We start from the raw sequence: 17,074 nt of genomic DNA, 5'->3' as shown, positions 1-17,074 counted from the left end.
AAGAGCTTTGCTAACTTAGTAATAGTTATGAATAAGCACTATACAAGAGGGTTAAAAGTATCCTTAGGTACTGAAGCAAATTGAAGTATATGGAATTTAAATAGGAAGATTTTGGTATTGGGACTTGGTAAAAATAATTTTATTTTTACCAAAAGACGTATAGTAGATGACATAAATACAATATCAAAACAGTCTTCTTTGCATGTACCAAATTATACTGGTAGCCAGTGTTCGAATTGGGCTGAATATACCAAATGCACTATTCAATAGTTCACTTTTTTAAATTTAGCCTTAAAGCATCCTTTATAAGTTTATAACCAATCAAAAAAGTTTTATAAAATGTTAGTGTTAATTACCAAACACAAGTTCAGGTACATTTGTTGTTAAACTTGACATTCAAATAACAGCCAATGAAAACTCATGTAAACATGACAGTTTGTGTACTACCATGTGTGTTGGATGAGCTTTTGACCCAAAAGTAATCTTTTTGTTGCCAAATACTGGCATTGCAGTTAATGTTTTCCAATTTGAGTACTGGTGGTGGTAGGCGTGAGGAAATCATGCTCTATAAGCTATATTCATAGTAGGCAGTTCAGTTGAGCATATGAGTTTTTCTCTAGCTAAGAATTCAAAGCAAAAATGTGTTGTGTGGCAGGAGATGCATGGAGCCTACAAACTACTGAGCATTGCATAGTCATTTAATTTTCAAATGCATATCAGTTAGAAATGTCATTGTGGCATACTGAGTAAGAATGACTACAGTGAGAAAATACTAAGAACTATTGTTATCCACCATGAAGAAACCAGGATGTCTTGAAGATTTTTACCACAGTATCTTGTTAATAAGCCACCAAAAAATATGTAAAATTGGGAGTACCCACAGTAGATTGTTTCCATGTAAGTCAGCTGCAAATAAGTTGGAGGAGGGGGTGAAAGTATTTTTATCATGTTCAGTAGCCTCCTAGCTCAGTTTTGTTGACCAGGAAGGTTCAATTTATGGTTGGCCTGCTTTAACAGATAATACGTTGACATATTTGTTTCATGTTTGGGTTCCAATGTCTGGGTTTTTTCCCCTCGACGTGGGAACCTGTACGTGGCGAGGGGACCTCCCAGTGATGCTGCTGGACTTCCAGACTAGCATCACTGGGATCCAACGCCCACAGCCCAGGTTCCAGGCTTACATCAATGGAATCCAGAGTGTTTGCCGTGCGCTGTGACCCGTGGAAATTCGGATAGGGGGATCCTGGTGGTTGAGGGGCCCAGCTTCAATACACCACTTTGGCCCCTGCTTCGACAAGACGGGTGGTCCTGGAAGGCTCGCCTGCGAGGGTCAACCGTGTCAATGCCACGCCCCTACCCTCATGGTCCGAGGGACAGGATTCAGGCTGGCAGCGGTGCGGGTATAGTGTCTGGGTAGCCCTGGCGTTCCACTCCCGAGCGCATTTATTGCATGCCGGGTAGTGGGCGTCCCCTTGGGCTCCGTGGTGGATGGGGAGCCCGGGCACTGAACAATATAAAAATCTCTATGAATCCTGATAAATATATTCCTTCAGGGGCCCCAACCCGGTCCCTATCTGAAAGGCGTCTCCGTAGCCAGGTGGGAAGGAGCAGCAGTGCGTACCACACGCTTCTTGATTAGACCGGGGTTCGAGCCCGTCACCACCAAATATGGAGGATGCGGAAAGGTCAAGGAATGACCATCGCATATTCCGGAGCAATATGGCCTTAGTTGCTAATGCTCCTAAAAACCAAACAACAACCCTATCTGAAAACAGAGATGGAGAGACATAGCATTATTGCTACAAAGAGGCAGCGAACCGAATTACCATCAGGGCCAGTCCCAAGGTTCTTAATCATGCATTCTACCAATGAGACACCGATTGGTAAAATGTCGCCCTTTTTTATTCAAAAAGGGCTAGATGGGTTAGGTTCACCCAAATCAGTTAAAAGGCTTCGTTCTGGAGACCTTTTAATTGAAACTAAAAATGACAGGCAATCAGAACATCTACTCCGAACAACATCAATCGGAGGAATCCCTATAACAGTGACACCACACAGAACACTCAATTCAACGAGAGGTGTCATTTCGGAGTGGGACCTTCTCGACGTAACCGAGGAGGAAATCTCCGAATTAAAACCCCAGGGAGTTATTGCCGTCGAGAATTACTGCGCGAAGGGATGGAACAATTGTTAAAACCAGGAGCGTTATCCTGACTTTTAAGTCTCCTAAACCTCCTGACGAGATTAAAGCTGGATACATCAATTGTTCAGTGTGTCCATACGTTCCGAACCCTTTACGGTGTTTTAAATGCCAGAAGTATGGACATTCTCAAATGGCCTGCCGTGGAGTCCTTGCATGCGCTCGATGCGGTGCAAAGGACCACGAAACAACAGCATGTTCAGCCGCAAAACCCACCTGTATTAACTGTGAAGGTGAACACCCGGCCTATTCACTAGCATGCCAGAGGTGGAAAGAAGAAAAAGAAATTCAACGGCTGAAGGCAGAGCTAAATATATACCAGGAGGCAAGGAAATCGGTCAAACCCCTGAATATTAACAAACCTACCTACGCCCAGAAGGTAGCAGGGAGATGTTCCGTCGGAACTCAGACAGACATGACCATTCCTCCAAAGGAGTCTTTCACTCCCATCGCGCGTTATCTCTTAACTTCACAAAAATCTGCACAGAAGGACCAATCAGCTGCCACTCCTATATCGGTACCTCCTAATGCTCCACAAGCAACAAAGGTAACTGAAAGATAATAAAAAAGGGGAAGTCCCCCCCTAGAACCCAAGAAAACATGGAGGTCGAGCAGAAGGAGGTACCCGAAGATTCAGTCTTAGAACTCTTTGCAGAGGAAGCAATAGACACGGGACAGCGTCCATTCTTCCCCAAAAAAGATAAATCCAAGACTGACAAAAGTAAGCTCTCAGCACCTCGGAAGCCGCCTGATGGACCCACCAAGCCAAAATAATGGCTAAATTCCTACAATGGAATTGTGGATTCCAGCGAAATATTGATGACATCAAGGCCCTCCTGCAAACGCATGAGCCAGTTTGCTTTTGCTTGCAGGAGACATCTAAAGGCAAATGATGATCCCACCATGCACAACATCACATTTTTTCGAAAGGATAGAATTGCAGATGGCTCTGTACATGGGGGAGTGGCTATCCTTGTGGGTAACCAGACCCCAGTGCAGCCCTTGCTAATTACAACCAGCATAGAGGCTGTTGCAATTCGCCTTTCAGTAGGATTTTTAATAACTGTGCTCCATTTATTTGCCACCTGGGACTGACATCACCCAGGCAGACCTTGATGATCTTCTAACGCAGCTGCCTCTCCTTTTCTTACTTCTCGGGGATTTTAACGGACATAACACCCTGTGGGGTAGTGCTAACATCAACGGAAGGGGACGAGTCATAGAGCGTATGCTCAATGACAATGACCTTTCCCTTCTAAATACTGGAACAAACACCTTCTTCCACATGCCTACCCGTACTTTTTCTGCCATTGATCTCTCTATCTGCTCCCCTTCTCTACTCCCTTCACTCACCTGGGAAGTGGAGGAGAATCCATACAGAAGTGATCACTTCCCTGTGATAACCTCGTTACACAGTGGGAGACCATGTCTTCCCTTCAGGTTACTTAAATAAATCTTTATTTGTCGTACCAAATTTAAATATAGGTTTACATTGGTAAGTGACAAATTCCCTTCACGGCAGAAAATGCCAGGGGATAAGGTGGAAGTGGAAGATTGATCAGGCTGACTGGACTGCCTTCCAACATCAGGCAATTTTTGATCTTAGCACGGTCAGTCAAGAGCCTATCAATGATGCAGTTAAGTACATCACAGAAAATATTGTCCAAGCATGCTGTTCCAAAAACATCTGCCCGGTTTCCACCATTTCCCAAACCTTGGTGGAATTCACAATGCACAGCAGCAAAACAGGCTCAAAACAAAGCGTGGGGGATATTCCGCCGATATCCTACCACGACCAACCTTATAGCCTTTAAACGTGCACGAGCCAAAGCACGATATATCCGCCGTCAGAGTCAAAAGGAATCGTGGATCCGTTTTACATCATCTATTAACCAGTCTACCAACTCTAAGGTAGTCTGGGATAAAATCCGGAAAATGAAGGGAAAATATACATCCCACCCTTCTTCAATCCTAGATTATAATGGATGCGCTATTGCAGATCCAACTGCAATAGCTAACTCTCTTGGGGAAACATTCTCTAACATCTCTGCAACATCTTCGTATTCCCCAGAGTTCCTGGTCCTGAAATATAAAATCGAAAAACAGGCACTTAGCTTTAAATCTAAGAGCATTTATCCCTACAACGGGGATTTCACTATTCAGGAACTGGAAAGAGCGCTCGCTCTTTCGAAAGCAAGTGCCGTTGGACCTGATGGCATCCATTATGAAATGATTAAACATCTTTCACCAAAATCTATGGATTGTCTGCTCCTTCTGTATAACAGAATCTTTACTGAAGGGCAGTTTCCGGACTCCTGGCGAAAGGCAATCATTCTTGCCTTTCCTAAGCCAGGAAAGGATCCAAAAGTCACCACCAATTATCGTCCTATTGCTCTGACTAGCTGTCTGTGCAAAATCCTGGAGAGAATGGTTAATTCTCGTTTAATATGGTATCTCGAAGCAAATGACCTTCTCTCCAACATCCAGTGCGGCTTCCGAAGGAACCGGTCCACTTTGGACCATCTTATTAGAGTGGAAGCATCCATCCAGGATGCTTTCCTAAAACGGGAACACTTGGTGTCGGTGTTCTTTGACATGGAAAAAGCGTATGACACAACTTGGAGATTTGGCATTTTAAAAGATTTACATAGCCTAGGCCTTAGAGGGCATCTCCCCTTTTTTATTCAAACCTTTTTAGCCAATCGATCGTTCCAAGTTCGTGTGGGATCCTCACTCTCTCGCTCCTTTAGCCAAGAGGAGGGAGTACCACAAGGATCAGTATTAAGTGTCATGCTTTTTGCCATCAAAATAAATTCCATCACAGAACAACTTCCTCCGACTGTAAACAGTGCCCTCTATGTTGATGACTTTAGCATTTTTTGTCAGTCATGCAACATGAGGGTTATTGAAAGACAACTGCAGAAAGCCATCAATAGTCTGAATTCCTGGGCACTTGCTAATGGCTTCAGGTTCTTGCCGGAGAAGACCGTTTGCGTACACTTTTGTCGCAAGCGTAATCTTCATCCTGAACCTGAATTAAGGCTCGGACAAAATGCTATTCCAGTAGCAGCGAACACAAAATTCTTGGGACTCATATTCGATAAAAAACTCACCTTTTTGGATCACATCCGTCAACTCCGCACAAAGTGCACACGTGGGCTTAATATTCTCCGCTCGCTCTCCTCTACATCTTGGGGAGCAGACCGATGTACCCTTCTTCGGCTTTGCCGTGCACTTGTGCGATCCAAACTAGATTATGGGTCCAAGGTATATTCCTCAGCCAGAGACAGTGTCCTGCGGTGGCTGGACCCCGTCCATCATCAGGCCATACGTATTGCTACTGGAGCATATCGCACATCTCCTGTCCAGAGCTTATACGTCGAAGCAAACGAACCACCATTATCGCTTCGACGTAAGCAGTTGTCTTAAAGTACGCTTTAAAAATGAAATCCCTTCCAGACCATCCTACGTGGCCATTCGTTTTTAAGCCACGATGGGAAAATTTGTACAACACCCGTAAGACTGCCAATCGTCCTTTTGGTATTCGTCTCCAAGAGCTACTCAAAGAACTTAATATCAAGGTAGACAAGGTTGCCCAAACACCAAAGCAACCCTTTCCACCCTGGCATGCTCATGTCCCGGCATGTGACTTGTCCCATAGAAATTGGGGAAAGTCGGACACTCCATCGTCGGTCTACCTGCAGCTTTATTCAGCACACCGAGCTGAACATTCTGACTTCGCGCCAGTTTATACAGATGGCTCGAAGTTGGAATCATATGTGGGATCTGCGGCTGTCTTCACAGACAGCTCTACATCGGAGCAGATTCCCTCTGAATGCAGTATATTTACTGCAGAGCTGCATGCTATAGAGTTAGCCTTGGATCACATTAGTGAATGCCAATACCAACGGTTCATTTTATATTCCGATTCTCTCAGCGTGTTACAGGCTTTAATATCTGTGAGATATAATCCTCATCCAGTTCTGTCTAGTATTCAGCAGAAGATTCACTTCCTCCGTGGATGTGAATATGATATCCGCTTCTGCTGGATTCCCAGCCACATTGGGATTAGGGGAAATGATTTGGCTGACACCGCAGCCAAATCAGCAGTCCCCAATAATAATCGCTGCCTGTCAGTCCCCTATACAGACTACAGGCAAACCATACAGCAGAAGGTACATTCCCAATGGCAGGATTTGTGGAATGGACAGACTGGGAATAAACTATATCGTATAAAGCCTGTAATTGAACCGTGGCAGTCTAGTCTGCGCAGGAATCGTAAGGAGGAAGTTGTTCTTGCTCGGACCCGCATAGGACATAGTCATTTGACTCATTCTTTTTTGCTGAGGGCTGATGACCCTCCTATGTGTGAGTCCTGTGGCACAATTTTATCAATTAGACACATTTTAATTGAATGTCCAGATTTTACCAATATCCGTTTTACCGCTTTTAACCATCTGACTGAGCCGTACACACTCAGTCAGATTTTATCTGACAATGACAATGTGTCTGCTGTTTTTAGCTTTTTAAAAACAATAAATATTTTTACTCGTATGTAAAATTTTTACATTTTTTTCTTATATATTTGTTATACCTTTTGACATAGTGACCTAACTAATTAGGTCACTGAAATTTTAAAAATTTTTATAAATGACCTGGTCTTGGCGCATTATAGCCTTAGTAGCTAATGCGCCAATAATACCAAAACCAATCCACTCCAATCTGGGTTTTTCCTCCATGCCTAGAGAAAAATGACTCGGCATGTACCAGAACAAGTTTGCAGACATGAGGAAGTTGGCACTTCATATTTATTTGAATTTTTATAAAAGGTCATTCTGATCCTATAGAAAACCAGTATTGCAACTGTACTGTATTTTTGAAATACAGTACAGTCCAATAAGTAATGGTTAGCATTTGTTCCTGTTACGTTGTAATTTAAGTTGTGAAACAGGCAATGGTTAGAATTCTGCATTTATGAACCAGCAACTTGGTTACAGTGTTCATTATCAAAGACATTGGCCCATATCTACGTTTCTTTTCTTCAATCCTTTTTGTATACTACTTTAAGATATAAAATTATATCTTAAAGTAGCAGTTTTAAGTAAACTGCTGAACTGAGTTTTTATGTAAATAAAACCATTGTCTTCAAGAGAGGAAATATTAAAAGGTAAGGAGACTTTATTAATAACAGCCAAAAGATGCAAGGAATTTAGGCTTATTGCTGCATCAGCTAAAAAATAGCAACCTTTGTCCCCTCATTTTTCCCACTTGCATTCTGTAAATTTCATAAGATTATCAACCTCTACTGAAATTCCTCTATTTTTTCTGATAGTACCCAGATGGGCAAGATGGTGATCTTCAAGAAACTTTTTGGTAATGAAAATCAACGTAGTGAAAAGTTTCCCTATACAAACTGACACCACACTGGGATAAGGATAATATCGCCTATCCTCGAGCCTCGGTTTATAAAAAAATTGTATAAATGGAGGGAACAAGAAGGCAAACAATACAAGAAGGTACAAATAATACACTAATTCCAGATCAACTCAGTAAATTTTTTCTGCCCTGCCTGTCAGATTGCAGGTTAATAATTAATGGTGAACTAAACTTTATTCCCTTCAAATGTTAACTTACCCTGATGAGCCAAAACATTACCACCTACCTAACAGCATGTTGAGCTGTCTTGCCATGATAACCACTAGGTGGAAGTGGTTATCATGAGACCATGTAAAATGTCCTCAGGTATGCCAGACCGGTGGACATAAATGTTCAGAGTGAGGCAGTGGCAAAAGCTGAATTCCACCATATTCCTGTATATGGTGGAATTCAGTATATTCTTTGTATAATCAAAAACAAAGTGCATTCTGAGATGGAATTGTCTGGTTGAAAGTCAGGTGCCATCTGGATACAGGTTTGTGGTGATGACAGGACCCAGTGATCACAAAAACATGCCCCACAACCATGAACTGTCAATGCATACCTGCACATTGGCAAGATGGAACTTGAACCTTGGTTCATTAGACCAATTGACTCATCTATGTTCATGAATGGTGCTCCTGTGCCTACTATATGTGGGGGTGTTGGTCAGTCAACATGGACACATGAATAGGCTTGAAAATGATTGTGAACCATCTGTTGTCCGATGCGGCATGTGCTACCATTCACCTCGACTCAACCAGTGGTCTCCTTGTCCTGAAAGGTGGTGGTGTGTCCCTCTTCAAACGATTTCCACCACACTATGGCTGCCCTAGAAAAACTAACAATGCAGTTGCTAAGATGATAGCCCTGTCTTCTTAGTGCCACAAATTCCCTTTCAGACTCCAGGTCTTTCTGTTTCTTCACTGCATGAGCAAGCTGACAAGCAATACCGTGTTGTCTATATTGCACTGAACTGCACCCATTTGGGGAGACATGTCATAATTGTTTGGCTTGTGACATGTTTATCTATTTTGCTTTCATCTGCATCAAACATGGCTACACTGGTAAAGGTCAGTTCAAATACCGTCTTGAAAAGAAATTTTTGGCAGTTAACTGTGGAATAAAAAATCAGTTCCACAAGATTTCATCTCGCAAACAAATACTGAATTAAGAAATGGAAATTGAACTATATCTTCTGATACTATGGGCAATTCCCAAACCACAGATTAACAGCATGCAATACTATTTGCATGTACAAATGCCATGGCCAGGAAAGGCTTTAAATTTAAGAAGCTGCATTTTGTGGGTGGGTAGATAATTTCCTTTGTGATTTTAATGTTCACCATTCCAGCTGGCTTTCATTTACTAGACAAATGAAAACAGCTAGTTGAGAAGCTGAAGCTTTTGTAATTACTAATGACCATACATTATTCATTTAACTAACACTTGATTTTTTTGTCACAATCCTTTAAAGTATGTGGTCCTCTAAGCACGAGATCACAACTTGGTGATAGTCTTATCGAATGGAGCCTTTCTCAGCCACTTGTCGTTTGGCATTACAATAATACAAAATGAGATCTGCAAGATTTCTTTTCCTTGGTCGGAGTAATGTTTTAAACCTGATGTCAATGTTTGTGTCGGTGAAATTATTTTTTTAGGGATGAAATCCTTTATTCTGTGCTGCACTTTAAAATCTCATCCTTTATGTGAATCTAGGTTTCCAATAAGTGAACTAAGGCTGTTCAAGATAATATTTCATATCGCAATTGGCTCAAATATCCAGGTTTATTTTCTACCTAAATTAAAGCTCGCAACAATTATAAAGTAGTTTTGTTAATTAGTCCAAATTATGTTTAAATAGGCTAAGAGTAGAAAACTTGCTTCTTGTCCAAACAGTAGTCCAGCATTCTGGGCTCTTGCCATGGCTATTGAATGCAAATTTTGCACATCTACACTGCTCTCACTTTATTATGTACACCTACCTAGTAGTGTGTTGAGCCTGTAGCCTTCAAAACAGCCTGAATTCGTCTAGGCATGGATTGAACAAGGTGCTGAAAACGTGCAGGAATGGAGTACCATGCAGACACGAGTGTCACGCAGTTCCTTGAGATTCGAAGGAGGTGTAGGCCTGCAGCGAACAGCCCTTTCCAGCTCATCCCAAAGATGTTCAATAGCATTGAGATCTACAGACTGAGCAAGCCACTGCAGCAAAGAGAAGTTATTGTCATGTTCCTGGAACCATTCCATGGTAATTCGGGCTTTGTGCACTGGTACATTATCCTGCTGGAAGTAACCATCTGACAGGATAAACTGTCAACATGAACGGATGCACTTGGGCAGCAATGATGTTTAGGTACGATATGACCTTCAGACGTGAATCTATGCGTATCATTGAGCCCAATGTGTGCCAAGAAAACATTCTCCCCCACCACCACCTTGCACAGTAGTCACCAGACATGCCGGGTCCATGGATTCATACTGTTTTCACCAAATTCTGAGCTTTCCATCAACATGATGCACCAGGAACTTTCACTTGTCAGACCAAGCAAATGTTTTCCAATCCTCAATAGTCCAGTGCTGGTGTTGCTGTGCCCACAGGAGGCGTGCTCTCTTGTTCTTCATTGATAACAAAGGGAAGCGATGTGGCCGTCGGCTGTTGTAGCCCATTCGCGACAAAGTGCGACTAGTGGTCCGTTGCGACATTTTGTTCTGCACACCAAGGTTGTATTCTGACATGATGTGCGACATTGTAGCCCGTCTGTTTTCTTGCACAATTCTAGCCATCCTCTGACCTCATCAACAAGCGATTTTCTTCCACAGGAGTGCCATTGAGAGGATGTTTTCTATTCATTGTACCATTCTCGATACACCCTTGAAACTGGTGCGTGAAAAGTTCAGGAGAACTGCCATTTCAGAGATGCTTTGTCTTGCACGTACTACCATGCTACATTCCAAGTCCATTAGATCACTCATTTCCCCCGTTCTTGCTACAGTTTGTACGCTTAACTGATACTAGAAAGGTTCTGCTGCATTTATATCCCCAACTGTGGTCATGTGACTTGCAACGTTCTGGGACAAACCATTTGTGTGCAAAGCAGGGGGTGTACGTAATAAAGTGGCAGTACAGTGTATACTGCCTCCTCTGTTAAGGTCTGACGGCTCTATTGTCTCATCTAAAGTTAAAATTGACTTACTACACTGGTGTGCAAAATTTAAGGACCAGTCAAGCTTTCACCCGTAGCTTCTCATAGGAGTGGCCTAGATATCTGAAAAGCATATCAAAGGAACCTCGTGAGGTACAGAAATGGAGGAAACAAAACGGTACAGAGGGACTTTATTCAAAAATGGCAACATAGCACTGGCTGCCATGATACAGATGCAGCCAAAAAAAAGATGATACCAAAGATGGAGCAAATGGAAGAGGTAGTCCTCAGTAGGAGATATAGCCATCCCTAATGTCGATGCAGGCTTTGCACTGCCTGTCCATACTTAGAACAATGTTGTTGATAAGTTCTTGCGGTAACATCATCCATTCCTCTATTGGCGCCATCTTCAGCTGGTGAACATTTTCTGGTGGATGTGGATGTGCTACTAGGCATCTGCCCAGAGCGTCCCATATGTGTTCAGTGGGATTTAGACCGATGAACGGGCAGGCCAATCCATTCGAACAATGTCCTTGCTTTCCAAAAGCATATCGGCTGCAGTGCGATAGGATGTGGCACTATCATCCGTAAACACGAACTCGGGGCCAATGGCGCCTCGGAACAGACAGATGGAGAAGGATTACCTCAGTATAGTAGTGTGCACCCGTTACAGTACCGCCTTCCAGTATGTGGAGTTGTGCACGTCCATTCAGGATAACGCCTCCCGAGATGAGATCATCTGGACCGCCATATCTGTCCCTTTCAGTGTTGTTTGTGGGGTGATACCGTGTGCCAAACTCGCCAGATTAGCTGACGTCCAGAATCACTGCTGAGACTGAATCTACTCTCATCAGTAAAGAGTACCTTAAGTAAAGATTTTGTGGTTGTAACCTTTATAAATAGTGTTGGTCCTTAAGTTTTGCACACCAGTGTAGCATCCTACTTTTCTTAACTCTTTTATTGATAATCTTACTAATAGAAGATACATTGTGAATGATGTTACCGTCCTGAACAAGGTAAATGTTGGAAGTAATCACAGAATGGTAAGATGCGCACTTGATATAGATGTAAGAAAGAATGAAAAAACCGACTCGAGTAAATAATACGAAGGTCTTTGAGATAACAGAAAGGAGAAAAATCAGTATGTACTGGAGCTTAGGAACAAGTTTGAGCTTCTGCAGGATCAAAATATCGATGAGGAATACAGTTTTCTGAAAGTGATAAAGCCCAAGAAACCTAAAGGTAAAAAGAAATCTAAAGAAAAAAAAATTAGTCAAGAAACACTTGTCATGATACTTAAATATTTGAATTCGTAGCGGACATATGCAAATAAACATTTGGGATGCCAAGCTATTGGCAATGGCAAACATCCAGTAACATGTCTGTTACAGTTCTGTCGTAAGCTGAAGATGCAATAAAAATTCATTTCAACATTGAACGTAGAACAATGGAAGTTCATAAAATTTCTTTGAAAAAAGAAATTTTATGAACTTGACTAACTGTTGATAGACACATACTACATGTCAGACACAACTATAACCTTAGATTTCACACTGTTTCTATCCTTTGTGGGTACCACAATTGGTAGAATCACTGTACTCTCCACGTGAGATGGAAAGGACCTTAGTTCGAATTCCGTAAATGATGTAAGGAATTTTTATAAACCGTTTTTGAGTTATTGGGTCTCAGGCGGGGTGGCATGGTTTTTAATCCCCAGAACTCGAGTTTCCCTCAAACAGCAATTTGACAACAGAATACGGCGCAAGTCGCTGTTGCACCTAAAACCGAACAACAAACTGTTTCACTATTTATCATGTTACTGATATTTGCTAATTTGTACCTACCAACACGGAGTTTAAAACTGTTAAAAGAATGCTTGTTGACTCCTTCTAGAGTTTCCTTCATAGCTAAGGCAAAGTCCACTAAAGCAGTGAGATAAGTCCATTTATGCTCATTCTGAAACAAACATCAAATCCATATAAAAATTTTTATAATGCACTTCAAGGTTATTTTACTTATATTAACAGGTATAGTTAAAAGACATTAAAAACAGCATGTATCTGTGCAATCAAATATGATTGCTATAAGTAATGTATTGCCTCTTGGGTAATATAGTTCGTATAATCACTGTCCTCCTAACACTGAGAGGAAGAGATCTCAGTTCGAATCCCGTCAGCGACTGGAGGAATTTTCATTGGTATTTTTCAAAACATGGCTGAGTTAGTCGATCTTCGGGGAGGGTAGCATGGCTTTTTCTCCCGGAAATTAGGATTTCTCGTCCGGCAATCTGTAAATCAACCACAGAACATATTATATAAAGCGTAATATAGCATAAGTTATATTATGCTATACAAGGGTGCATAAATTCAAATTGAGGAAAGACAGATGTAGAATAGATATGCGGAAATTTGCCTTTAGCCAACGGGTGGTTAACTGCTGGGAAAAAACTTCCAAATGTTGTTGTGGAAGTTGATACCTTAAATAAATTCAAGGAGTAACTGGACAAACTTTTAGAGGGAATGGTTGCGTGAATTTTTTTTTTTTTTTTTTTTTTTGCCTGCTTACTTTCTTGCATCACATGCCTCTATTACTATAAGCTGCTGATGCTCATGTAATCTTACAACGACAACAATCAATTTGTTATTTAGTAAAATTGCCACATCCTATGAAAGTTGCAATTGGTCGCTACCTTAACCAGGTTTATAACGTAGAATTTGATCCATTCATCATACAGAAACTGGATGGATTAAGACAAACTTAGATGTGAACCTGTGGACAATGCGCTATCTTAAAACACGAAATAGTACACCTCACCTCTGAGAAAAAATGGTTAGTTGTAACTTCCACTGACATGGTGGTCGTGCCGGAGTATAAACAAGAACATATTTTATTGAATCAATAAATATGGCATAAAGCCCCACCATGAGTACTTATTGCTTGAGGAGAATAATGTTGTGAAGAACCTGCTATTTCCAGCTCAAATTTGTATCCATCTACAAACTTTGGGATGTCTTTGAACAACAATTGAGAGCTGAAAAACAAGATTACCTGGTTCAAGAAGAGAACTAGCTACAGCCTAATGGGAAGAATGAAACAAGATTCCAGTCTCCACATAACCAAAAGACTAGCAAAATGAGTATCCCAGAGGATTAGGGATGAAGGCCTTAGGGAGGTTGGGTCATACCGGATATTAAATTTTATTTTTTCTACCCAGATATTTTTTATGTATTTAGTCTCCCAATCGAACAATGCATATTTATATACTACCTATGAAGTACTACAATAAAGTTTCAGGAATGGCCATGTAACAAAGCAGCTGCCGAATAGCAGTGAGTTTTTCCAGCGAGATAATGATAGAATATTACAGTAATACAGAAAAACGACTGGACATGAATCCCGTCTCAAGTGATGAACTTATTATTATTTTATTTTTATTTATATATTTTTTTTTCACGTGGCCGAGTTAGCACCTATCGAAAGTGACATGGTTTTCTCCGAGAATAGTTTTTTGTCAAGAAAACAAAGAAATCGGCCGAAGAATATATAAGTATTCAGGACCATATATTGAAGCCTGACAGCATAGTTCCTTTGGCGGTTATCATACACGAACCTCATCAGGTGTTGTTATATGTTTGTTTCATTAGCTTAAGAAGCTGTTTATAGAAGATTTGTACAAAGTGCTGTGCGACTTTTTGAAATGAGCAAGAGAGACAAAACCACAAAGGTTTGCATCAACTTCTGTTTCAATGTCGATAAAACAGGTGACAAACACATGATATATTACGAACAGCACTAGAAAAAGATGTTCTATCAAAACCAAAAATGTTCACATGATATTCGAAGGTAATGCACATGCAACCTCGTCTGTCCTAGAGTTTCTTCTCAAGAACCAAACCCGTATGGTCTCACATTTTCTTTATTACCCAGACCTTGCTTCCTGAAACTTGTTGTTTATAAGGATTAAACTGAACTCAAAGGAAAGAGATTTAATGAGGCTCTTTGAGATGAAGCAAATGTCGAAAAAAATATTGGACAATATCACGAAATTTCAATATGCTTCGAATTATATAATAATCACCATGGTTGGTGTATTTAATGAAGGTGCAGTACTTTCAAAACTACAAAATGAAAAATTATTGGTATTAGTAGACATAATCGATATGATACAAGGTAGCAAGCTTTAAGCATAAATAAACACTGCTCACTTAAGTTGCCCGTCCCTTCTAATAACTTTTCAAATCCTTTAAATTTACTCAAACTATCCATTTCCACAACACCAAATGTGTTCCAACAATCAATTACTCTCTGGCTGAAAGAAAATTTCTGCTCATCTATCCAACAACCATTCTTTCACTTTGTCTCCTTGCGTGTGTGCTATCCAAGAAAAGGTAGGGATTTAATCAACCTATTTAAAAGCTAACTGTAGTTTAAGGACTCCTTATGTGCTGTATTATAATGACTAAGTATATTAAAGTAGGTGGTAGATGACTTTCATCAACCGGTGAAATACCACCACTTTGCTTATTGGAGGCTTGAAGTGGTGAAACCCATGTTTAGTCTCTAGAGCAAAGTTTCCGGCATCCCCCTCCCCCCATACTTCTCCTTCAACCCATGCACGGTACTAAGTACTATAGGTTTTGATACCTTTCGTATTTGAGGTTTTCATAAAAAAAAAAAAAAATTAAAGTAGCACCGCTTAATTTTCAGCACTCACCTCTTAACGAATCCGCTTGGATGTGATGAGATTATATAAGACACATAATTAATAAGAATGAGAGACTTGTACTAACAAATATTATTTTTAGTACAATATTCGACTAATATTGTACTAACAAATATTAGTACAAGTAAGTCTCTCATCCTTATCAACTGTCTTCTATAATCTCATCACATCCAAGCGGATTCCTTAAGAGGTGAGTGCTGAAAATTAAGCGGGGCTACTTTAATATACCTATTTAAAAGCTTAAACACATCAAGTAAGTCTCTTTCCAGTAGACCAATTCCCACACTCTGCAAATTGCAGAACTTAATCATTCTTGGTAAGAGTACCCTTTTGTACCCCTGGCTAATCTTGTCACTCTTCACCTCACCAGTTTCAATTACCTTTGGAAGATTAATCATCTTTTTCCCTGCTGACAAAATTCCTGTATATCATTAACTAAACCCCATGAGTTTTCCTAAAAGCTCAGCTACACTGCTCAGCAAACTTCATGTTGGACTGCAAATATTAGGAAAATCAAAAAAGTGTCTTTATTTACATTCTCATTACTAAGTATATCTCGTTAATATTAGCAATACAAAAGTCAAACGATGTAAAGAAGAGGACTTTTTTCTGCATCTGCCATAAAAAATCTTCAACCATCTGTACTTTCCCCGTCGTATGTGAATAGAAAAATATACAGAAATTTGATACGAAAAACATTCGATACATGCTGTTTTTAAAGATATGTAGATATTGGCACTTATCTCCATTCTCTCAACGATTCTAGGGTAATCGATTAAAAGAATAAAAATATAATTTTCAAAATTTGTCCAATTATGCAAATGGATGCCACCTAGCCTATAACAGCTATTTAAGCACACTAACTGATAATACTTGCATACAAAACAAAAACTGAAGCCTTACTTGAAGAGTATGAGGATTTAGACCAGATGCAGCCATGTAGGTACTGCTAATGGTTTTAATCTTCTCGATGCATTGAAATTTTTCATCATCCAACAGCTAAAGCAAATATAAGCATATGAATTTCTGTCTAATAAATTAAATTAATTTTATTCACATTGTAGAAATGAATGATAACTTAAATCGCAAAAATGTCAATATATATATATTTTTTAATTTCAAAGATTTATAAGGATTTTCATTAAATGATATTCTTCCTATCGTCAAATTTTCTTCCCTTTATTATGAAACGCTGAGTTTTCAGTTTTAAAAAGAGGAATAATCATAAATTGGGAAGAAGGGATCTCAGAATCAAAAGGATGTGCTACCACAGGAATCTGATATTTCAGCCAGGACTCCGAGATGTGCATTATTTTGATGCACAGGGTAGCTTAGCTTTTTCTCCCAGAAATCGTGTTTTTCGTCCAGTAAACAGCAAATCGACTACAGAACACACGTAATTTACAGATGTATTACACGGTGCACTATGTCTTAGTTGCTGATGCACCTAAACCCCACAACAACAACAATGACAACTCCCTCAAAAGAATCAATACCATGAACTCAACGCTAAAGCTTGGAATAATTCTAACTTAAATTTAAAAAGATATCAATAACTTTTCAGAAACTGTGGATAACGGTATTTATCTT

General features: G+C 40.2%; 1 protein-coding gene across 1 annotated transcript in view; it reads right to left on the bottom strand.

Annotated features, from left to right (window-relative positions):
- Positions 1-17,074, bottom strand: part of LOC150077843 (adenylate cyclase type 8-like) — a 188,737-nt gene that overhangs the window by 671 nt on the left and 170,992 nt on the right. The window contains exons 19-20 of the mRNA XM_090385413.1: positions 16,388-16,483; positions 12,606-12,717 (exon numbers count right to left, since the gene is read on the bottom strand). Of these exons, the coding sequence (XP_090241539.1) occupies positions 12,606-12,717; positions 16,388-16,483 (208 nt within the window). The remainder of the gene's footprint in view (positions 1-12,605; positions 12,718-16,387; positions 16,484-17,074) is intronic.

This window comes from Mastigoproctus giganteus, chromosome 11 (assembly GCF_048544385.1).
Source record: "Mastigoproctus giganteus isolate SK-2022 chromosome 11, ASM4854438v1, whole genome shotgun sequence".
NCBI lineage: Eukaryota > Metazoa > Arthropoda > Arachnida > Uropygi > Thelyphonidae > Mastigoproctus > Mastigoproctus giganteus.
Note: the sequence above shows the minus strand (reverse complement) of the source record. Positions and strands in the feature narration are given on the sequence as shown.